Source organism: Armigeres subalbatus, chromosome 2 (genome assembly GCF_024139115.2).
Source record: "Armigeres subalbatus isolate Guangzhou_Male chromosome 2, GZ_Asu_2, whole genome shotgun sequence".
Taxonomy (NCBI): domain Eukaryota; kingdom Metazoa; phylum Arthropoda; class Insecta; order Diptera; family Culicidae; genus Armigeres; species Armigeres subalbatus.
In genome coordinates, this window is record NC_085140.1 from 335394543 (window position 1) to 335420873 (window position 26331).

At 39.1% G+C, this 26331-nt stretch overlaps 1 protein-coding gene across 1 annotated transcript in view; it reads left to right on the plus strand.

Annotated features, from left to right (window-relative positions):
* The first annotated feature begins 250 nt into the window (after positions 1–250).
* Positions 251–26331, plus strand: part of LOC134216969 (protein sax-3-like) — a 144437-nt gene continuing 118356 nt past the window's right edge. Inside the window, exons 1-3 of the mRNA XM_062695724.1 lie at positions 251–336; positions 10558–10751; positions 12269–12371. Of these exons, the coding sequence (XP_062551708.1) occupies positions 294–336; positions 10558–10751; positions 12269–12371 (340 nt within the window). The 5' untranslated portion in view covers positions 251–293. The remainder of the gene's footprint in view (positions 337–10557; positions 10752–12268; positions 12372–26331) is intronic.

Sequence of the window (26331 nt, forward strand, 5' to 3'; positions counted from 1 at the left end):
GTGATTTTTCTTGCCTGCCACAGAGTTGTTGTTGGGCCGGATTTTCGTAATCGTAATTAAACGTAACTAACTGCGAACTACCGTCGTCATAGAGTTGAATGCCGAGTGACCGGACGATGACGATCGGCCATTCGAGTGAACCTTATAGAACCGGTGCGGTGTAATGGAACTGTGGCCAGTCCTAATTGCCCTTCCAGTTCCCAGAACATGGAGCGGCGCACGCTGACTGCCAGTGGAAATCTCACGCATAGTTTTAATTTCCATGTCGCGTTCGGTCGGTAATCAACATCGAAATGGTGGTAGCTACCGGAGTAAGCTGCTTGCACTACACCGTTGGTATGTAATTAGTGGCACGATAGGGCAGTTAGGTTGCTATTTGTTTAAAATTCAATTTGTCGGAATCAATCATATTGAGCCCGTTGAAATGTAGAACGTTTGTTGATTATTGAATAGGAGTTTATTTGATGACTTAAATGCTGATAATTGACTATCGTAATAGTGATAATCGTTTTTTAGAACTGCTTCAATCAACTGATATCGATAAGTAGATTCGCAATGCGTGTGCTTCAGAAAATGATGGTTGGAAGAATGTAAATTCGGAAAAGAATGACTGTCAACTGTCATAGACGGGTTTGTGCTGTTCCATGTGCTGTGCGTACTTCAGCCTGCAGTGACAACCTGCAGTTACCAATATTGCGATGATCACTAAACAAGAAATTCTTGGTTTTACGATAAACAAATTAGCTCAGTATCACCGTAGTTTGAAGTATAATCGGATTCAGTTTCATGAGCATGATGATCGTGCATTTCGTAGTTGCTACTCCGTGATCGACCAGAACAATCGCAATTGCACAGGGAACCAATGGATGGAAGCATGGAATTTGCTCTCCAACCTCAATGTGCACAGTCCGAGAGCTCTAGTATTTTGTATGGTCGATAACGGCGCTGGCCACGTCCTCACGGTCATCGGGGATGGGAAGGAATTGATGATGCAGTCACTCGCCCACTGCAAGCCGAGAACACCTCTGCACTCGCCACGAGTTCCTGCGGAATTTTATTGGCATCTGGGTTAGGTTTTTATGGCAGAGGTTCGTCTTGGTTAACGGGTTGCCAATGTGATAGTAATGAAAGAGTGGTATATTCTAATTGGATGCCGAAACGAGCTTTTTCGCTCATTTCGAATTCTAACAGTAACCTGCTAGAACTAATCAAGCTGTAGGTATAGGAATAGAAGATGGAAACGGTATGAAAGCCCATTTCCAGTTCTAGCGATTGCTAGAACATGAGAAATATATGAAAGATACAAAGTAGGAGGAATGGAACGGGCCTGGGATTGAACCCACGACCTCCTGCGTATGAGGCAGAAACGGTAGCCATATGACCACCCCTGTTTGATAATCCGATTCATTTTCGAAGAAAATCTCGATAGCACATAATTTTAGCAATAAAAAACGCTTTGTGTCGCAGTAACGTTGAAAAAACCGCAGAGCAATGCGAACCACTTGTGCAACAACAATTCCACACACACTTCTAATTTCTCATTTCTACCTTCTCACTTCTCCCATCGTGTTTCTCACTTCTTACATCTCACATCATACATATTGCTTCTTACTTCTCATTTCTCACTTCTGATTTCTCACATCTCACTTCTTACTTTTCACTTTTCAAAAATCACTTTCCACTGCTCACCTTTTACTTCTTACTACTAGCATATCATTCCTTATTTCACACTTCCTAAATCTCACATTTCACTTCTCGCTACCGTTTTCTTACTTCTCATCTCTCCCTTCCTATTTCTCACTTCGCACATCTTACTTCTCATCCACTTTTTACTCTCGTTTCACACCACTCGTTTCTCACTTCTCAGTTCTTACTTCTCACTATTCACTTCTTACTCCTCACTTCTCACTTTACACTACTTACTTCTCATTTTTCACTTCGTACTTCCTACTTCTCTCTTCTTGCTTCTCACTTCTTTCATCTTAAATCTCACTTATCGTATCTAATTTCTCATTTGTCACTTCTCACTTATCGTTTCTCACTTCTCACTTTTCGCTTTTCACTTATCACTTCTCGCTTCTCACTTCTCCCTTCTCACATCTTACTAGTCACTTCTCGGCTCTCACTTGTCACTTTTCATTTCTCCCTTATTATTTCTCACTTATCGCTTCTCACTTCGAACTCCTCACTTCTCCCTTCTTGCTCCTCACTTCTCACAAATCACTTCTCATTTCTCACTTATCACTTCTCATTTCTCACATATCAGTTCTCAATTCTCACTTGTCACCCCTCACATCTCACTTCTCACTATTCACTTCTTGCTTCTCACTTTTTACATCTCGCTTCTTACTTCTCACTTCCTCACTTCTTCCTCGGCTGTGGCCAAATGACCTTCGGGACTGTCGGCCTTCGCTCTAATGACCCAGCATCATACCTCCATCAAATACTCTAAGTGTTTTCCCTTGAAAAAAAACTATATATTTTTTTGAAAACGAATAAAATCCAAATCCGCGTAAAAAACGAAAAATCGGAAAAATCCCTTAAAAGTTAATCCGCGTAAAAAAACCACGTAAATCCCAAAATCAGCGTAAAAAAGTCGCGTAAGAAGCTACCCGCGTAAATAAAAACCGCATAAAAAGTGTTGGGTGTTGGGTGTTAATGAAAAATAAATATAAACAAAATAATAAAAAAAAAACCCTCGGATTTGTTAAGGAATGTTTTGAAAATCCTAAAAATTTTGCGGAAAATTTATTGTTGCACCCTCATATTTTTACTTTTGGGCAAAAAAGGAGGGGAGCAACCCTCTGCGCATTTTCAAGGGACTCGAGAATGCCCCTGGAACTCAAGCTAGCAAAATCACTCGATCCATCGTTGGCTTGACCAACCATATCAGTTTATCCGGAAATCCGTGTTCGTGGATTAGTTGCCATAGCTTATCTAGATCGATTGTATCATACGCGGGTTTAAAGTCGATGAATAGATGATGTGTGGGCACGTTGTATTCGCGGCATTTCTGCAATATCTGACGTACGGCGAACACATGGTCTGTGTAGAGCCTTCACCCATAAATCCCGCCTGGTACTGCCCCACGAACTTTCTTGCAATTGGTGTTAGTCGACGGCATAACATTTGGGAGTACCTTATTGGCGGCGTTCAGCAATGTGATTGCGCGGTAGTTGCTACAATCCAGCTTATCACCCTTTTGTAGATGGGACTCACGACACCTTTCATCCACTCTTGCGGCAGAACCTTCCCCTCCCAAATCTTGGTAACTACACAGTGCAGCGCTCTAGCCAGTGCATCGTCGCCGTATTTAAATAACTCTTCTGGTAGTTGATCAGACCAAGAGGCTTTGTTGTTTTTCAGCCGGCTGATCTTCTCCTGGTTTTCCTAGAGATTCGGTGCTGGAAAACGTATGTCTTGCGGGCGTGCTCCCAGGTTCGTGATCATGCCGCCCTCGTTTCCTACCGCATCGCCATTCGGGTGCTCTCCGTAGGATCACCTCACGCTCGTCCGCTAGAAGATTTCCTCAAACATGTGAAGCTGCGGAGCGTGGCCCTTAGGTGAACGGTTCAACTTCTCATAAAACTTCCGTGGGTTACTAGCGCGGTATAGTTGCTCTGTCTCTTTACGGTCTCGATCTTCCTTTTGGCGCTTTTTTCTCCCGAAACTCAAGTTTTGTCTATTCCGCGCCAGTTTGTATCGTACCTCGTTCGCTGAAATTTTCCTGGCCGTTCAGAATGGTTATTGAAGTCTTGATAATCGGCTTCAATATTTTCACTACGGATGGCTTGCTGTACCCCTTGTCATCGAACAAAAAAAGTTATGCATGAACGTGCAGTTAATACTTCTTCAAGGTGGTGACAATGGCAGAAATGTATTCACAAACACTTTATGTACAGTTTCTCTTCCACAACGGTCTAGTGTTACCCTACGTCAATATTGAGGAATCTTGGGCACTTCTCAGGATCGCTGCATTTGTTTTGGCACACAAAATGGGAGAATATGACCCTTTCGGCCTAATGACCCTTTCGGCCTAATGACCCTTTCGGCCTAATGACCCTTTCGGCCTAATGACTCTTTCGGCCTAACGACCCTTTCGGCCTAATGACCTTTTCGACCAAAAAATCCTTTCACTCTAACTACCCTTTCGGCCTAATGACCCTCCCGACCAAATAACTCTTTCGGCCCCATGATCTATTCAACAAAATGACCCTTTCGGCCAAATGACCATTTCGGCCAAATTACCCTTTCGGTCAAACGACATTTTCGGCCATATGATCCTTTCCTAATGGCCCTTTCGGCCGAATCTATACCATTTCGTCGAAAGACATTTCGTCGAATGACATTTCGTCGAATGACATTTAGTCGAATGACATTTGGTCGAAAGGACATTACGTCGAATGGACGTTTGGTCGGCTCCACCCCAGTACCCCGAATCCCAGTACCCCGAATGCCATTACCCCGAAGGCCACTACCCCGAATGGGACAGTGCCCCGAAAGTCATTACCCCGAATGGGATACTACCCCGAAATCCATTACCCCGAATGGCAATTACCCCGAAAACATTTAGAATCTATAGTATTCTATTATTATGTTTAACACCAACAGATATCGATGAATCGCAAAGTTTTTAACCTACCAGTTTAACCAACGGTTTTGATTTTTCTTCTTATTGGCTTTAACTGTCATTCCTGTCATCATGACATGGAAAAGTACTGTTCTACGAAATGGAGTAAGAGATCCTTTTTTCCAACAGAACGCGTTTTCCCGGTATAAGGCGAACAGAGGAGATGATGCCTTGTTTTAATGAACGAGTTTGCCCGGTATAAGGCATACAGGATAAATATGATCTTTTTTTGTTTTAATAAACGCGTTTGCCCGGTATAAGGCAGAGAGGGGAGATGATGCCTTCATTAATTGGACGGGTTTGCCCGGTATAAGGCACACCGAGGAAATAATTCCTTGTATAAATGAACGCGTTATCCTGGTATAAGACAGACAGAGGAGATGACGCCTTCTTTAAATGGACGGGTTTGCTCGGTATAAGGCATACAGAGGAAAGTATTCCTCGTTTAAATGGACGCGTTTGCCCGGTATAAGGCAGACAGAGGAGATGATGCCTTCTTTAAATGGACGCGTTAGCCCGGTATAAGGCACACCGAGGAAATAATGGCATGTTTAAATGAACACGTTTGCCCGGCATAAGGCAGACAGAAGAGATGATGCCTTCTTTAAATAGACGCGTTTGCCTGGTATAAGGCAGACAGAGGAGATGATGCCTTCTTTAAATGGACTGGTTTGCCCGGTATAAGACAGACAGAGGAGAGGATGCCTTCTTTAAATGGACGTGTTTGCCCGGTATAAGGCAGACAGAGGAGATGATACCACCTTTTAATGAACGTGTTTATACCTCGATAAGGCACACAGAGGAAATACTGCCTTTTTAAAAGGAACGTCTGCTCGATAGAAGAGGAAACGAGATGATGCCTTCTTTAAGTCAACGCAACTTCCCGAAGACGAACAAGATCTCCCTCTCTCTCACTCTCATACACAAACTCTCACTCACTCACTTCCTCTGTCTCACTAATTATTACTCATTCACCCACTCTCATTCATTCGCCCACTTTTACTCACTTAACCACTCTTACTCACTCATCCACTTTTACTCATTCATTTACTTTCAATCATTCGTTTTCTCTTTCTCGCTCACTCTTACTCACTCACTCTTACTCGTTTACTCTTACTCGCTCACTCACTAACTCTTACTCGATCACTTACACACTCACTCTTACTCACCCATTCACCCCCTCGTCGATATTGAGATTTAGACCACGCTTCATCCAGAATCCATTGCTTTTACTAAAGTGACCAAGGAACAACTTCTACCTTGTTGCCCTAGTAGCCATGCTGACGTGGACCGCAATTGCGTCCAACTCTCTGCATTGTGCATGAAAACGTGCTGCATAATCTCCCCTGCCATTCAGGGATCTTGAAGAGTGCCATACAAAGTTCCAAACTGCATAAAAACAGTATGAGTTCCAATTATTGTTCATTCTTATGAAATTTGAATAAACTTTTATTGAGTAACATTTTTTTCATTGAAATGAAGTATTAACTTGAAATAATGACTAATTCGGGGTACTGGCGCATTCGGGGTAGTGTCCCATTAGGGGTAATGGCATTCGGGGTAGTGACTCATTCGGGGTTGTGGCATTCGGGGTAGTGGCCTTCGGGGTAATGGCATTATGGGTAATGGAATTATGGGTAGTGTCGTAGAGTCGTTTGGTCGAAGGGACATTTAGTCGAACATGATTTTTTAATCCACTAGAGACGCAGGACATTTGGTCGAAAGGACACTACGTCGAATGAACATTTAGTCGAAATCACATTTTACAATGAAGAATCTTCTTACATTTGGTCGAATAACGTTTGTTCAAATGCAGATTTTCGAAATCTTGGTACATTTAGTCTAATGACGTTCCGTCGGATAGCTATTTAAAAAACAACTTTAGTCAATAACAATTAAAAAATGGCTGATTTATTGTATTGTCCAAAGAATGATGGGTTCATAAAAAAATAATACATAATACGAAAACGGTAAATGTTCCGAAAATACTATCGACTGGATATTGACTTTGCGAACCCCTCTAACTGACTACGAAGAATCTATTCCACATGGTGAAAAGAAATTCAGTCGAATAATTTTTCGTCATTAGACATGAAGATTAGGTCAAATAACCATTTGGTGGAAATTAAATTTTCGGCCGATAATTCACGAATTATGGCTGGAATTTTAAACCAATAAATATTGAGTGAAAGAAAGAGTTTCAATGAAAATAATAAGAAAACCATTTCTATTCGACTAAACGTCCTTTCGACGAAATGTCATGAGACTAAATGTTCCAAAGCCGACTACAATGAAGTATTGGCAAAATAACATTGATATCATTGGTTTTTGACCATGTGCCGAAAAATATATTAGAGGGTATTCCACCATCAGTATCTAATATTATGCTATTTCTGTAGGTTTTCATTTTTTCTTTAATCCGCCAGGGTTTCCAGAAGTTTCTGTTATCTCAGTTAAAAACTCCTCATTGGCATCCGTATTCGTTTCTTCCGCTGCTGCTTCTGCTCCTCACGTCCACTGAATTCCTCTAATCAGTTTATCAATGTATCTTGTGGATCATTTATTCAAATTCAACCAAAAATCTATTGACGAATTATCCATTTAACTAATTACCTATTACCGATTAAACACTTTCAACATTCGACTAAATGTCCTTCCGACTAAATATCCATTCGACCAAATGTCCATTCGATTAGATGTCTATTTGACTAAATTTCCATTCGACTAAATGTTCATTCATATTCATTATATTCCATTCATATCACAATAGATCTAACAAATGGTCGCAGTGATTAAAATACCCAACAAGGAAAAAATGTCCATTCGACTAAATGTCCATTCGACTAAATGTCCCTTCGACCAAATGTACTGTCGGCTAAATGTCATTCGACTAAACGTCATTCGACGAAATGTCATTCGACGAATTGTCCCAAATCCCTCTTGGCCAAATGACCCTTTCGGCCAAACGACCCTTCCGACCAAACGACCCTTACGACCAAATGACCCTGTCGGCCTAATGGTCTGTTCGGCGAAATGGTATATTCGGCCAAACAACTTTCGACCTAGTGGCATTCGGCCAAACGGGTTTCGGCCAAACAACCCTTCCCCCAATTTGAAGCATTGCTACACTCAAAATAATTTTCACTTAGAAGCTACTTGCAAACATATGCAGATATTTTCCATGTAGTTTCGGGTGTAAAAGTTAAATGATTCATTAGTGATGGCACTCATTATTCTCAATTCACTAGTAAATAAAATAGAATTAAAGTGAACTTTTGTTTGGCCCTGTACTTAAATTTTAAGTGAAATTTCGATTACTTTGTTTTATATAGTATCCTTGTAGTTGATATCCCGTCCACTAGAAGCGGACGAGGGCAAAGAAGGAGTAGAAAATTAATTCAAACTCAAACGTATTTTTTGCAAATAGTTCTCATAATGCTTCTGCAAAATGTTTCATTAGCGATTGTTAATAAATATACATTTCGCTCTGAGAACCCCACTCATATATTTTTCATACATTCATTTTCATTAGAATTCACTAGAAGAGTATATAGATATTATTTTCTATGTTTTCTAATGAATTCCACTACATTTCTTATTAGGATGCACTTGTGATTTGAGTATATTTTATTTGATTTTAGTAGGCCGATGAAAGTTTCGATTTTTAAAGTCTACATAGCTTTTTATAGTGGAATTAAAGTGACAATTATTTTGAGTGTAACACTTACACTCGTGTCAAATTTGAACACAATAGGAGTCGACAACGAATTGCTTAATGATCTTTTCGGCCTAATAACCCTCTCGGCCAAATGACCCTTTCGGCCTAATGGCCCTTTCGGCCAAACGACCATTTCGACCAAACGACCCATCCGACTAAACGAACCTTTCGACACAACGACCCTTTCGGCCAAATAACCCTTTCGGCCTAATGATCCTTTCGGCCAAATGACCCTGTCTGCCTAATGACCCTCTCGGCCAAATGACCTTTTCGGCCTAATGACCTTTTCGGCCTAATGACCCTTTCGGCCAAATGACCCTTTCAGACTCATGGCCCTTTCGGCCAAACGACCCTTCCGGCCAAATGACCCTTTCGACCAAATTACCCTTTCGGCCAAATGACCTTCGGCCTAATGGTCTTTCGGCCAAATGGTATATTCGGCCAAACAACTTTCGACCAAACGGGTTTCGGCCAAACAACCCTTCCCCCAATTTGAAGCATTGCTAACACTCACACTCGTGTCAAATTTGAACGCAATAGGAGTCGACAACGAATTGCTTCCATTACTTTTCCTTTGAGGATTCGATGAAGGCGCAACATGTTTTCTTCATCGCTGTACCCGAAAATCCTAGTCGAATGCTCATAGCTTGCTGAGAATAATGGCCACTCCTCGGGAATACCAAACAAATTTGGAAGCTCTGTCTCGATCCCTAACTACGGCTTTGGCTATGTCAAGGAACACCGAAAACATTGCCTACGTCCAGCTGGAACACTATTGTCTGGATTTTTTATTTACTTTATCAACGTGATTTTTAATACATTTTAAAAGTTCATCAATATGCCTGTGAACCGGAGGTTCTTTCAAGTGTTTTCTCTCTAATGCATGTTTTTCGTCCATCAACTACAACTCCTGCGCTAGCGCATCATCGTCCTGGGTCACGTCACGGACGTGAATATGCGACGATAGCTGACCGGTCGAACTAGCTGTTGGCCCCAATTAAAAAATTACAATGAACCGTTCGCAATCCTTTTCGTCGCTACTACACCACTAGCCACATCCAGCAGTCTATTTCTATAGAAATTCTTGGGTAATGCGTTATTGGCAAGCTTTTATCAGTAGAACTCGATCCACACTTAAGCAGAGGATGCGCGGGCTGGCTATCAGATATCTCTTGGGATGACGAAGCTAAATGGCTAAAATGGCTTGTTACCGGAAAAGCTATGGTGGCTCCAGTAAAGCTGATTTCCATTCACAGACTCGAATTATAGACCGCAGTCATAAGAACACAACGATCGAAGACTGTTTTCGCCTCTCTATCCGTGCGGAACATAGAAAAGTACTGGTTCGACTGAAGAGATGTCCTATGCTGGATAAACTCGGACCCTCGAAGGAGCTACACTCTACAGTTTGTAGGGTTTCGCGTGACAGAAAACTACCAAATGGCATGGGCTAATCGTTCAATGAAAGCAGATGGTTTCGTGGTCCGAGATTTCTATATGGTGGCGTAAACAAATGGCCGGATTTTTGCATGTGCATTGAATCAACGAATACCGCGCTGCTAACAGGTTGGATAGTCCACCATGCCTCTCCGGCTCCGGTGATTTGGGTTCAAAACTCCTCCAATTGGATGAAACTACAGCAAGTTATTACCCTAGTGCAGCGTTTCATCGATAATCGAAAAATCATGGCACTTGAATTAATAAGAAATTTTGAATCTACAGAAATATCTAATGATCGAGTAATTGATCACTATTTTGGAATCATCCTGTTCACAGCCGTTTATTCTGTTACATTTACTATCATAATCTGAGCATTACTATCCACATGTTCTCCATGTTTCTGTTAAATAATTAGATGAGTACTAAACTCGTTGACATCATTTCTGGAAAATGGTCACTTTTCAAATTACGGTAGTTTAGCAGTTTTATCGAATTATTGTGGATAAAATCTTCATTCGATTAAGAACAAATCTTCTGACCATTTGGTGCCAAGAGCGAGAACGAAGCCTTTTGTTATAGCTCGTAGATGACGGTTGGTTTTTCGATTGCACGTATAAGGCTATTTGGTGAAAATTGTCTGAGTCGCTGTTTTGTTGTCTATTATGTTCAAATGAGAGCAAATTCTGTTGATCTTGGCTTTTATAAAACAACATTCAGAAATCTTCTTAAACATATTTTATTAATCAATTCTTTTGTTTCTTCCTTGCAGCTCTTCAAAACCCTCGAATAATCGAACATCCAATCGATACAACAGTGCCTCGACACGATCCGGCTACGCTCAACTGTAAAGCGGAAGGAGTCCCAGCGCCCACCATCCAGTGGTACAAGGATGGATCACTGCTCAAGATCTTCCCAGGATCGCACAGAATTTTTCTTCCAGCCGGAGAACTGTTTTTTCTAAAGGTTAGTAAACCCAAAGCTACCATCATGTTCCCCATAATAAGGGGAAGATCAAAATCGATATGTACCTAATTAGTATGCTTAACCAAATGACACTTCGCAACAAAAAACTCCCATCACAAAAGCAAACAATATGATAATCGCCTCAATCAAAATTTCATATAAAATATTAATATCATCAGCATCTCATCCCCTCGGGGCGCAGCGTTTTTGGTATCGTTTGGCTTCGCGCTTTTAAAAATTTACACATCCCAAGAATAAACACGTCGTCGCCTGCCCGAAAACAAAAAAGGGGTTATTATTATGCGCTGCACACTGACTGCAGTGTGCTGACTGGGGCTGCTGCTGGTGGCATGACCCAAATCTCCCCCCGGATTCCATCCGTAGACTCATTTTTGGTTCACCCGGCAAAAAAGTAAACAAATGATATCAAAAATTGAACGGCGACAGCAACAATGGAGTGTGAAATCCTGACGATGCACGACTGTTGTAAGTGAAGATGGTCCGAATTGCGCCTCTTGAGAATTTCTTTCCGCGTTATATTTTTTTAAAATGTTTCCAATTTGTGAAGCGTTTACCCATTCGAAACAAGATTTTATCGCATCTTGCTTCATCAGTGCACTTTAGTCCATTCCCTCGCCACTGTGCTGCCGAACGGCACAATACACTCCGTTGGGACGGGGCGGGGTGCTACCGCACGTGCTCAATGGGTGATGTTTTTGCGGTGACAACGGAGGATGATTAAAAATTTTATGAAAAGTAAATATTTAACGTGGAATTATGGCTGACGGCAGTGGGATGGCTTCCTGACGGACGGACAGCTTGGTTCGGAGTCGTAAATATTTTCTTTACGTTTTTAGAAAAACAGTTTTAGCCCGCCACACTGCTACGTTTTATCCTGTTTGTTGAGCATATCGGGGTTTTAAAATTTTGATTAGGATGGGATGGAAAAACCATGCCGGATGAGCACCTTCCGCTTCGCCAGTATTGATCTTTTTGGGTAAGTCAAAAGTACCGGTCTAAGCCGGACAATTAAAAGCTAAGCAGATTGGAACTCCATCCTTTGGTAATCATTTTGGTTTTACGATGGGTTTCTTGTAGCAATCATCAATGCTAGTCAAACACAAGGATGGTACCGATCATTAACCCCGGGTTTGGCTCTTATTCCGTAGCCATTGGAATTCGAACAACGAAAGTTGTGGGAAAAATACCACAACTCGCCTATTTTAAAATATTAATTCTATAGTAAACGGCAAATGAGTAAAGTGTAACTGAATGATAGGCTCGATCCCTGATTGAACCCATTACCTACAGAAGTGATTTTCAGAACAGACCGAACGAAGTCCCATCCCAAAAAATTACATCCTGCAAACATCTCCCAGCGCAGTGCACCGCTCAAACTTTTCCACTTTCATTAGCCCAATTTTACCTTCCCTCCAGTGTTATCCGTTTATTGCTCTGTCCGCACTCTCTAACATTTGCTCTCAATTTCCGTTTTCTTTTTCCTCCACCACAAAAAGGTCGTCAACTCCCGCCGGGAAAGCGATGCCGGCGTCTACTGGTGTGAGGCCCACAACGAGAATGGAGTCGCTCGCAGCCGGAACGCCACCCTACAAGTAGCAGGTAAGCTCTTACCGGTCGGATCGGTGCAGAGTTGTTGCTGCACGCGGCCGGCGTCGGTGCAACCCCGCGTCATCAGTGAAATGCGGCAGCTTCGTTCGGGCTCTCGACAAGTACCTTCATATAAAGATCAGCGCACCAGGTGCTTCAGCTTTGGGATTGTTTCCTGTTTTCCCTGTGCAATTTGGAGGTACATAATACTGATTGGATTCACAGGGGAAGTGGGAATGGAAAAGGATATAAATTACTTAAAACGATCCGAGACGGTCGTTGATGGGAGGAAGAATGGATTTTTTTCTTCTGCTGTGGACCAGGAAGAAAATGGGAGCTGATTTTCTATTTCTTGACGCTTCATAAAACAAGAGTCGTTTCAGAGTTGCAGTTTATTCTGTCAGGAAGGACACGTGGATACTTTCACAGCTGGAAGCTGTAGGTTAATGGGGAAAATGGAAGATTCGGAGGTAAATCACTCGAAAGGAAGTCGTTTTAAGTATTCTTGGTGCGTCGTTGTGTAAAAAAAGCAGTAAATGAGATGAAGGAAAGTTTTCTTTGCTGGCGGCTTTGAGAAAGCGAGGAGGTGATTGTGCGTTCGTAGACTGGGAAATTACGTCTAACTTCTATTAATGCCTTATTTTTTATGTTTTTCCAATATTGTTCTTCGTAGAAGAGAAGAGGGAGGAAGAATTTTTTTATGGCTGCTCATTATATTGAAATTGAATGATTTTTCATACAACATCACAGTAGATTAAATTATTATACAGCATTAAAATAGGAAGTCGACACTTATTCTCGGCTTTTGCGCATCGTTTTATTTAAAGCAATTATTTTGCCTTTGGATTTAGTTTTGCAAATAGGTCCCAAAAGTTAAAAAAAATAATAATAAAATGAGAGACTCAGGTGCCCCCACAATGAATAGAGTATTTAACGATTCCTGCGTGATTACAACAATTACAATAAACTTTACAATCAGTGAATCCCCCATTTTCACCCATAAAAATGCCCGAGGGGTGGAATTGAGAAATAACCTACGTTAAGAACACCAAAGTGCTACACCATTTTGCGGAAATTGATGACATTTCATTATTTCAAGCCATTGCGCCCGTAACAGGCATTTGGTATTTCTTCTCCGCTGCCGCCGTCGTTTTCACGTTCTCAAAAGTGCTTTCAATGTAATTAATTTTATCGAACAGCCATAAAATTATTCCAGCGAGTTTGTTAGCAGAAACGTGGAGGGAACCAAGACGTTTACTGCAGCACACACATCCACTAACAGCTTTGTAACCAAACATAATTTGATTTTTTTTTATCACGCTTTACACCGGTACGGGGAAAATTCTAATATTCAAATTAGAATAATCCCTCTATGTCCGCAATGGGGAAAACGATAATTGACCAGGGGGCGGCGATCGCACAGTTGCATCCGTACCATACCATATCATAATTCCATGGTAATTAACATCTCAATTGATCATTTTCATTCGAATTCATTCGAATTTCTAACGGAAATTCATTCGAATTTCCAACGGAAATTCATTCGAATTTCCAACGGAAATTCATTCGAATTTCCAACGGAAATTCATTCGAATTTCCAACGAAAATTCATTCGAATTTCTAACGGAAATTCATTCGAATTTCCAACGGAAATTCATTCGAATTTCCAACGGAAATTCATTCGAATTTCCAACGGAAATTCATTCGAATTTTCAACGGATATTCATTCGAATTTTCAACGAAAATTCATTCGCAATTCCAACGGAAATTCATTCGAATTTCCAACGGAAATTCATTCGAATTTCCAACGGAAATTCGTTCGAAATTCCAAGGGAAATTTATCCGAATTTCCAACGGAAATTCATTCGAATTTCCAAGGGAAATTCATTCGAATTTCCAAGGGAAATTCATTCGAATTTCCAAGGGAAATTCATTCGAATTTCGAAAAGAAAATCATTCGAATTTCCAACGGAAATTCATTCGAATTCCCAACGGAAATTCAATCGAATTTCCAACGGAAATTCATTCGAATTTCCAACGGAAATTCATTCGAATTTCCAACGGAAATTCATTCGAATTTCCAACGGAAATTCATTCGAATTTTCAACGGAAATTCATTCGAGTTTTCAACGGAAATTCATTCGAATTTCCAACGGAAATTCATTCGAATTTCCAACGGAAATTCATTCGAATTTCCAACGGAAATTCATTCGAATTTCCAACGGAAATTCATTCGAATTTCCAACGGAAATTCATTCGAATTTCCAACGGAAATTCATTCGAATTTCCAACGGAAATTCATTCGAATGTCCAACGGAAATTCATTCGAGTTTCCAACGGAAATTCATTCAAATTTGCAACAGAAATTCATTCGAGTTTTCAACGGAAATTCATTCGAATTTCCAACGGAAATTTATACGAATTTCGAACGGAAATTCATCCGAATTGCCAACGAAAGTTCATTCGAATTCCATCGGAAATTCATTCGAATCTTCAACGGAAATTCATTCGAATTTCCAACGTAAATTCATTCGAATTTCCAACGGAAATTCAATCGAATTTCCAACGGAAATTCATTCAATTTCCAACGGAAATTCATTCGAATTTCCAACGGAAAATCATTCGAATTTCCAACGGAAATTCATTCAATTTCCAACGGAAATTCATTCAATTTCAACGGAAATTCATTCGAATTTCCAACGGAAATTCATTCGAATTTCCAACGGAAATTCATTCGAATTTCAACGGAAATTCATTCGAATTTCAACGGAAATTCATTCGAAGCTCTAACGAAAATTCATTCGAATTTCCGACGGATATTCATTCCAACTTCCAACGGAAATTCATTCGAATTTCCAACGGAAATTCATTCGAATTTCCAACGGAAATTCATTCGAATTTCCAACGGAAATTCATTCGAATTTCCAACGGAAATTCATTAGAATTTCCAACGGAAATTCATTCGAATTTCCAACGGAAATTCATTCGAATTTCCAACGGAAATTTATTCAAATTTCCAACGGAAATTCATTCGAATTTCCAACGGAAATTCATTCGAATTTCCAACGGAAATTCATTCGAATTTCCAACGGAAATTCATTCGAATTTCCAACGGAAATTCATTCGAATTTCCAACGGAAATTCATTCGATTTTCCAACGGAAATTCATTCGATTTTCCAACGGAAATTCATTCGAATTTCCAACGGAAATTCATTCGAATTTCCAACGGAAATTCATTCGAATTTCCAACGGAAATTCATTCGAATTTCCAACGGAAATTCATTCGAATTTCCAACGGAAATTCATTCAATTTCAACGGAAATTCATTCAATTTCCAACGGAAATTCATTCAATTTCAACGGAAATTCATTCGAATTTCAACGGAAATTCATTCGAATTTCCAACGGAAATTCATTCGAATTTCCAAAGAAGTTTCACTCGAATTTCCAACGGAAATTTATTCGTATTTCCATCTGAAATTCATTCGAGTTTCCAGCTGAAATTAATTCAAATCTCCAACGGAAAACCATTCGAATTTCCAACGGAAATATATTCGAATTTGCAACGCAAATTCACCCGAATTTCTAACGGAAGTTCATTCCATTTTTCAACGGAAATGCATTCAAATTTCCAACGGAAATTCATTCAAAATTCCAACGGAAATTCATTCTAATTTCCAACGGAAATTCATTCGAATTTCCAACGGGAATTCATTTGAATTTCCGACGGAAATTCATTCGAATTTCCAACGGAAATTCATTCGAATTTCGAGCGGTAATTCATTCGAAATTACAACGAAAATACATTCGAATTTCCAACGGAAATTTATTCGAATTTCCAACGGAAATTCATTCGAATTTGCAACGGAAATTCATTAGAATTTCCAACGGAAATTCATTCGAATTTCCAACGGAAATTCATTCGAATTTCCAACGGAAATTCATTCGAAATTTCAATCGAAATTCATTCGAATTTCCAACGGAAATTCATTCGAATTTCCAACGGAAATTCATTCGAATTTCCAACGGAAATTCATTCGAATTTCCAACGGAAATTCATTCGAATTTCCAACGGAAATTCATTCGAATTTCCAACGGAAATTCATTCGAAATTCCAACTGAAATTCATTCGAATTTCCAACGGAAATTTCTTCGAATATCCAACGGATATTCATTCGAATTTCCAACGGAAATTCATTCGAATTTCCAACGGAAATTCATTCGAATATCCAACGGAAGTGCATTAAAATTTCCAACGGAAATTCATTCAAATTTCCAACGGAAATTCATTCGAATTTCCAACGGAAATTCATTCGAATTTTCAACGGATATTCATTCGAATTTCCAACGGAAATTCATTCGAATTTCCAACGGAAATTCATTCGAATTTCCAACGGATGTGCAATAAAATTTCCAACGGAAATTCATTCGAATTTTCAACGGAAATTAATTCGGATTTCCAACAGAAATTCATTCGCATTACCAACGGAAATTCATTCGAATTTCCAACGGAAATTCATTCGAATTTCCAACGGAAATTCATTCGAATTCAACGGAAATTCATTCGAATTTCAACAGAAATTCATTCGAATTTCCAACGGAAATTCATTTGAATTTCAACGGAAATTCATTCGAATTTCCAACGGAAAATCATTCGAATTTCCAACGGAAATTCATTCAATTTCAACGGAAATTCATTCAATTTCCAACGGAAATTCATTCGAATTTCCCTTCGGAAATTCATTCGAGCTTACAACGGAAATTCATTCGAGTTTCCAACGGATATTCATTCGATTTTCCAAAGGAAATTCATTTAAATTTCCAAAGGAAATTTATTCGAATTTCCAATGAAAATTCATTCGAATTTCCAATGAAAATTCATCCGAAGTTCCAACGGAAATGCATTCGAATTTCCAACGAAAATTCATTCAAAATTCATTCGAATTTCCAACGGAAATTTATTCGAATTTCCAACTAAAATTCATTCAAAATTCATTCGAGTTTCCATTGGAAATTCATTCGAATTTCCAACAGAAATACATTCGAATTTCCAACGGAAATTCATTCGAATTTCAACGGAAATTCATTCGAATTTCAACGGAAATTCATTCGAATTTCCAACGGAAATTCATTCAATTTCCAACGGAAATTCATTCGAATTTCAACAGAAACTTATACGAATTTCAACGGAAATTCATTCGAATTTCAACGGAAATTCATTCGAATTTCCAACGGAAATTCATTCGAATTTCCAATGGAAATTAATGCTAATTTCCAACGGAGATTCATTCGATTTTCAACGGAAATTTATTCAAATTTCAACGGAAATTCATTCGAATTTCAACGGAAATTCATTCGAATTTCAACGGAAATTCATCTCAATTCAACGGAAATTCATTCAATTTCAACGGAAATTCATTCAATTTCAACGGAAATTCATTCGAATTTCAACGGAAATTCATTCAATTTCAACGGAAATTCATTCGAATTCAACGGAAATTCATTCAATTTCAACGGAAATTCATTTGAATTTCCAACGGGAATTCATTCGAATTTCCAACGGAAATTCATGCAAATTTCCAACGGAAATCGATTCGAATTTCCAATGGAAATCGATTCGAATTTCCAAAGGAAATCGATTCGAATTTCCAACGGAAATCCATTCGAATTTCCAACGGAAATTCATCCGCATTTCAAACGGAAATCCATTCGAATTTCCAACGGAAATTCATTCGAATTTCCAACGGAAGTTCATTCGAATCTTCAACGGAAATTCATTCGAATCTTCAACGGAAATTAATTCGAAATTCCAAAGGAAATTCATTCGAATTTCCAACGTAAATATATTCAATTTTCCAACGGAAATTCATTCGAACTTCCGACGGAAACTCATTCAAATTTCCATCGGAAATTTATTCGAATTTCCAACGGAAATTCATTTGAATTTTCAACGGAAACTCATTTGAAATTCCAACGGAAATTCATTCGAATTTCCAACGGAAATTCATTCGAATTTCCAACGGAAATTCATTCGAATTTCCAACGGAAATTCATTCGAATTTCCAACGGAAATTCATTCGAATTTCCAACGGAAGTGCATTAAAATTTCCAACGGAAATTCATTCGAATTTTCAACGGAAATTTATTCGAATTTCCAACGGAAATTCATTCGAATTTCCAACGGAAATTCATTCGAATTTCCAACGGAAATTCATTCGAATTTCCAACGGAAATTCATTCGAATTTCCAACGGAAATTCATTCGAATTTTCAACGGAAATTAATTCGGATTTCCAACAGAAATTCATTCGCATTACCAACGGAAATTCATTCGAATTTCCAACGGAAATTCATTCGAATTTCCAACGGAAATTCATTCGAATTTCCAACGGAAATTCATTCGAATTTCCAACGGAAATTCATTCGAATTTCCAACGGAAATTTATTCGAATTTCCAACGGAAATTCATTCGAATTTCCAACGGAAATTCATTCGAATTTCCAACGGAAATTCATTCCAACGGAAATTCATTCGAATTTCCAACGGAAATTCATTCGAATTTCCAACGGAAATTCATTCGAATTTCCAACGGAAATTCATTCGAATTTCCAACGGAAATTCATTCGAATTTCCAACGGAAATTCATTCGAATTTTCATTTCAAAAGAAAATATATTCGAATTTCCAACGGAAATTCATTCGAATTTCCAACGGAAATTCATTCGAATTTCCAACGGAAATTCATTCGAATTTCCAACGGCAGTTCATGCGCATTTCCAACGGCAGTTCATTCGAATTCCCAACGGCAATTCATTCGATTTTCCAACGGAAATTCATTCAATTTTCATTTCAAAGAAAATATATTCGAATTTCCAGCGGAAGTTCATTCGAATTTCCAACGGCAATTCATCTGAATTTCTAACGGCAATTCATTTGAATTTCCAACGGCAGTTCATGCGAATTTCCAACGGCAGTTCATTCGAATTCCCAACGGCAATTCATTTGAATTTCTAGCGGAAATTCATTCGAATTTCCAACGGAAATTCATTCGAATTTCCAACAGAAATTCATCCGAATTTGCAACGGAAATTCATCAGATTATCCAACGAAGATTCATCCGATTTTCCAGCGGATATTCATTCGATTTTCCAACGGAAATTCCAATGGAAATGGAAATTCATTCGAATTTCGAATGGAAATTCATTCGAACTTCCAACGGAAACTCGTTTGAATTTCCACAAAAATCATTCGAGTTTCCAAAGAAAATTCATTCGAGTTTCCAAAGAGAATTCATTCGAATTTCCAACGAAAATTCATTCGATTTTGGAATTCATTCGTTTGTTGCGATTTTTACTACCTGCGATTTTTTTTATATTTCGAAAACGAAACTGAAATGCCGTCAACAGAAGACTGTATTTTCGTATAAATGTTGACAACTCATTAATATTTAGTCGAAAGCAGCACCAAAATCCGGCAACTTTCGTTAACGCACGCCGGTTGATCTTGACCTTTTCTCTTGCATTTTGGGAAAAACGCTTGTTGCGAATTTTGTTCATCATGACTTTTACAAGAGGTGATAATGTTGTTGTCATTGGCTTTGGATCATTTTCATCAAAATGAACGACAATTACAGAATATTTCAGGCAGTGTGCGAAGCTTAGGTTGTTATCTGAACTCGTTTAAAAGCGAATCTACTAAATTCAAATTGATTAGTAAAGGAACTGAACATTCTTGAAATTGTATTACATTTCCTGTGGAATAGCTTTGACCGAAGTCAGTCATCCCTCGTTACAGCATTTTCGTTCATTCGGAGCTCAGAAGACAAGTGAACCTTGAACATCATCCCACCATCAGCACCATAATCATCATCGACCAATTTCAGTTCTCGCAGATTTCCCGGTAGATTTGCTTCGAGCTCCAGCGCAATGGTGCTTCCGAGTTCCATTCGTTCCAGTCCATTTTCCTCATTTTCGTCCCGGAACGGGTGTCGATTGTGTGCTGCAGAACTGCCGTTAACTGAATGGTTGGTTAGTTGGATGCTCAGTTGCAGAGATGCACCCGCGCACCAACAATGAGTCTGCCGGTATAAAAAACAGGAACGGTGGAAAACCGACAGAATGCAAGCAAGGAAAAAAAGCGGGAAAGATTTTCACAGAACACAAAAGATTTCCAATTGGGGATAACAATTTGCATTTTGCTATCTACTTTGGGTACATGGTCTTTCCGATGTAGTCGTCGTCATGCTAAACTAGCGCTACGTCGTTGTTCAATGGCCCGTGTACGGTTTCAGACCCGGCGAAGCTAAGTGGGAATTTTCGCCCGGGAATTTGGCTCACTTTGGTTTCCGTTGTTTCGGGCTATTCCGGTTTGTACAAGTCCGTAGGTACCGGTGTTTTGGAATGTGTGATAGAGATGTTCATAAACACAATTATCCTATGTACTTATTTTAGAACAGAATATCCTAATCAAATACAATCTTGTAGGAATCATGCGAAAAAAAAGTATAATATGATTAAGGTCAAACTTCACTAACTACTCAAGAATCCCTATCTACTACTTGTTAAAACTTAATACTGACCATCATCTAGTATAATTCTTTCGTTACAACAATAAATCCCATTTTCCTAGCAGTGACCGCAGTACAAGTCCATCGTCGGCAAATGGGAGTTATTTTTTCTAAAGACTCGGACACCCAAACGGACGGCTATTCTGCTGTTTTGCCAAGTTTTACATTTTCCCGACACCAGCAAAATTTTCATGACAGCTACATATAGCCGCTAACTGTGTGCCACTTTATTCCTGACAGCGAGGCATTCGACCGAAAAACCTAAAGGAAAATCGATCAATTCAACTAGTGAGTGAAACTGTGAACTTTTGCACGTAACTTGGTTAAATGTGAATATGTAAAAAAGCACTCAGTGAAATTATTCCAACTGATCAATTATTGTCGTTGATCTAACCTAAAATAACATTCTCTTTCTGCAGCTCAAAGTTTAAAACTTTTAGGAAAAAATTGCAATGGAACAAAACGATTTCGGTCGGGAAATGCCAAAACTGCCTCCGCTACATTTCCTTCAATGGGAAAATGGAAATTTTCGCTCACTTTTCGATGTTACTCGTTACTCGCTTTCGTTCCCGTCCATGCAAATGCAATTCCGGAAATAAAATCCCCAGGAATGTTTCACGATTGAACAAGCACGTGGTACCAACAACAGGAACGAGACAACACAGGACAAAAAACAGAATAAGGACACTCGGCGGGAGCGACGAATGCCCGTCATTTGCGAAATGCAGTGACACATTTGCTCGACTGCGCACATATATGCTTTCGGGCAGTCCACCAGTATTGCCGCTCGGTTTGCTCCATTGGCGAAGTCGTTTAAATATGCAAAGTGGTTTCATGTGAGGATTTTTATGGTGGTTAGCAGAATGGTCATTGGCCAGTTTTCTTTAATAGTTAGTGCACTGACTTTTGTTGACTTCCGCTTTGTCGGATTAAATTGTGTTACTGTTTTCCATGCTTATGCTTTTTTCCAGCGTGGTTTTTATATTTTAGGAAAGTAAACAAACTTCCATTATGAATACCGATGTAGCTAGTGAAATGATTGAATGATTGACTTTTATGGTTCTAGTGCTTCTCTCTTGAAGAATGTCTATGGGGCTACGAGGAGGTTTCTTGATTTTTGAACAACTATAGACAGCCCTATGATTGGACGTAGAATACGAAGCTAAAAACAATAAATTAAAAAAATCAAGAAAAGGTAGGAAAAAAATAATTGCGTCGCATAAAAAAAGAGAATTAGGTATACTTTGAAAACAAATATGCTTTCTCCCTTTCTCCGAGTGTTGGCAGAGGCGTTTGACGTTACCTTAAATTGCTTTTATGCATATGTGCAGAAGTTTCATTTAATTCTATATGAAAATTAATATAAATTCCCACGGGATAGGAATTCTTATCAAATCACTTCAAAAAAGAGCGTAGCGTAGTTGGCAGCACCGTTCGCTTTATAAACGAGTGGTCATGGATTCGACTCTACCCTCAACTAAACACTCGTCAGTCGCGGGAAGTGCAGTCCGTATGGTGGCGTTTTGGGGAACGCGCCTCACCGACATGGCTGCCTGATGACGACTGACAAAACAGTTCTTCTCGGAAGCATTACTCCAACATACTTTGATAAATAAATAGCAACCGAACAGAGCAACCATCATAGGATTCTCACCATATGGACAAATGGACACTACGGACTCACGATGAGATGAACTGGCATCGACAACAGTAACGGATTATGGTTATCTAGAAATAACGGGTTGCAACTAAAAAATTGGAATGACTTCAATACTTTTCTATCAGAATAATAATACTTTCACAGAAATATGTTTTTATGTATATGAATCCTTAGAATGAATTCTTGGAATTGTCGCAAACAAACTTTTACTCCAACATTGCTTTCAAAATGCCGTGGAAGCAGGAAATACTGCGGCGGGCACAGTAAATTTTTCAGGCAAACAAAGATCATAAGAAAAGTACACGGTCGAACATTTTACGCGTGAAAATGTTTCAAAAACTGTCATAGCGTTTTTTTTGTCTACTGAGCTCCATTGTATACAAAGGTGATTGTAATGCCAAAGACACGAAGCAACTCATAAGCAGGATCAGAAGCAGCATTCCCAAAATCGAAGATCCGTACAGTGGTCATGTCATACCAGCAAGACTCAACTGCGCCACACAGCGATCCACCCGTACTAAATCCGGTACCCGTACTAAATCTCACAGATCTGCAAATATTTGTTTTGATGTTCTGGTTCCGATGTGTGGTTTTGTTATATCTGTGTGAATCAGAGGGATACTGTTTTTGGGTATTATTTTTGTGTTTTTCTTTGAAGCGCTTTAAAATTTTTTGACGATTATTTTCTAGCATTTTATTGTCCATACTCTTTGTTTGCTATATCCATCAGAGTATGTTTCTGCAAGGCTTTCTTTTGATTAGCAGTTAATTGGATCCAATCTCGCCAATTTAATTTGTTTGGTAATGGATTATGCCAAGTGTGTGATGGGCGAAAGTTGATTAAGTTCAAAACAAGTTGCTCTGTTTTCCTTTGTTGTCAGCTAAGACGATATGATCCAGGTTGAGTAAAGATTTTGAAATAAAAATACGTGAATCTTAAACTGAAGCACTACGATGGTTTGAAGTAAATTAATGCGGGTGAATTGGACATAATGTGTGGGTTAAACGGATATGTTAGTGGAGAAGGTCCTGTTGTGGGCACCCCTTTGTCTTTGGTCTATAACTTTGGTCCTAGTTGATCTTATGCCAACATTTGTATACCAATGGAAAGCTAGACAAATAACCCTACTATTAACGAAGAAATTATATTCATTTCGACAGACCGCATCGTGCTTTCGTACTGTGCGGTTCTTTTCTCTCTTTGCGGAAGGAAGTTTTTAATACTACCCGAAGCTATTTTAAGTTCAACAGTGCTTCTTAGCGCTATTTGTACCCACTGATCCCGTTACGATTTTTGCAAGGACCCGTGCCTTCGTTTTACGTTGGACCCGTTTGCGGAAGTAAAATTCCGACAAGCGGTAGTAATCCTGCAGGGACAACGTTCTTAGAAGGTCACATCTCCAAGCTCAGCAATGAGCATAAATAAAAACAAGAGGAAGGGCGAGTCTCTGAATTCTCCACATCCTCCCGAGGTTTCAAGACCGTCCTGTCAAAGCGCGGAAAAATAGAAGGAAACTGGATACTTCAGATATTCTTTCTAACTCTAACGTTGACATTATTTCTTCTCCTATCGAACTGAGCAATCAGTTCGATTTGATTAATGACGAAATTGAGCCCAGGTGATTCGATCCATGCGAAGAAGCAAAGGATTCCGCAGATTGTGGTATATGTTGCCGAGTTTTCTGGCTTTAGGAATGAGATTTTGAGTAACCTTCAGGGAATCAAGGTTTCATTTCAGATTGCTAGGAAGGGTGTCTCGACAGCGCCTGTGGTGGGGTCGCCATTGTCATTAATAGACGTATCAAACATAAATTATTTTCTTCGTTCGAAACCAAAGTTTTTGAAACCTTGGGAGTTTCTGTTGAAACAAAGTTTGGACAATTTTCCTTCATTGCAGCCTACTTGCCTTTTCAATGCAATGGGCAGCAAAAGAATTTGTTGAAAGCTGATTTTCAAATTTTGACTCGCAACAAATCAAAATTCGTAACTGGTGACTTCAATGCCAAACACCGTTCATGGAATAATACTCAAAGCAATTCCAACGGCAAAATTTTATTTGAAGATTATTCTGCGGGATATTATACTATTCAATATCCCAATGGCCCAACATGTTTTTCATCCACTCGAAATCCTTCGACAATTGATTTGGTTTTAACGGATTCAAGTCAGCTGTGTGGCCAATTGGTAACTCATGCTGACTTTGACTCTGATCACCTTCCTGTGACGTTTGAAATCTCACAAGAAGCCATTTATAATCCAATCAGCTCTACTTTTAATTATCATAGAGCTGATTGGTATTTATATAAAACGTATACTGCCGCTAACCGCAAGTCGAGCACATCTGAACTTTTGGCAATTTTGTGTAATTATCATATTTCACTTTATTTTTACATATACTATGCATTAGGCTATTCTATTCGAGAAGTTTGTTCTAGAAAAGTGGAAAAAATACCAAGTCAAATTGTCCCATATGGAAAAGAAATCGCAAGTCAGTCACATCGAGTCCCTTCGTAGAATGGCATACAAATTGATCATATTTGTTCAATACATGAGCTCATGCGTTGTCGAAGTTTGACACTTGCACCGTTGATACTGGGTTATATTACATTGCTGATGTAAAATTATTTGCTTCTGTTGGCGAAATTACGTCTAATGTACGACCTGTATTATGTGCATCTTTTGAATGCAGTCAAATTATTAATTGTGTAGGTAATTTTACGTATATTTGACAGATTTCAAAATAAAGTTTTGTCGAATACAGTTTACGTTAAGCGATGTAATAAAGCATTGATATGATCCAAAAACACGTCAAATAGCTTATTACATATCTTTTTTAGGTACGTTTCTGAAAATTACGTTTCGCCATATTAATATTTTTTTGCTGTGCAGAACACCTTCTTCTTCTTCTTCTTATTGGCATTACATCCCCACACTGGGACAGAGCCGCCTCACAGCTTAGTGTTCATTAAGCACTTCCACAGTTATTAACTGCGAGGTTTCTAAGCCAAGTTACCATTTTGGCATTTGTATATCATGAGGCTAGCACGATGATACTTTTATGCCCAGGGAAGTCGAGACAATTTCCAATCCGAAAATTGCCTAGACCGGCACCGGGAATCGAACCCAGCCACCCTCAGCATGGTCTTGCTTTGTAGCCGCGCATTTTACCGCACGGCTAAGGAGGGCAGAACACCTCTCAAATACAAAAACCAAATCATTTCAAACAATGAAAGAAAAATACGGAAGAAAATTGTGTAAACATTTGTAATTTTAGTTTATGTTGTGGTTGGAAGTTATGTCGAATTTAAGATTGATGCATAGAGGAATATACGTTGCATCAGTAAATTCCAATATAACGTGTTGAAACTTGCACGCTACATATACTGCCGCTAACCGCAAGTCGAGCACATCTGTATATGGCGTCCATATACAGATGTGCTCGACTTGCGGTTAGCGGCAGTATACACTGACCCCATTTAATCAACATGCAAATTTAAGTGACTAATTATTGTTACAAAGTGACCCATATATGTTGGGTCAGTGTAGCAAAAGTTCTTTATGTTAGTTTATGATAATAAAGATTTTTTAAGGTGATTTTTACTTCCCATTTTACTTAATAAACAACGAGCTTACGATTGATAAATCATTCTAATTTCTCACCCAGAGAATGAGTTGGATTTTAAACTGATTTACTTCAGGGCTTTGATACATTTATGCCTTGCTTTTTTAACATTCAATCAATAAAATT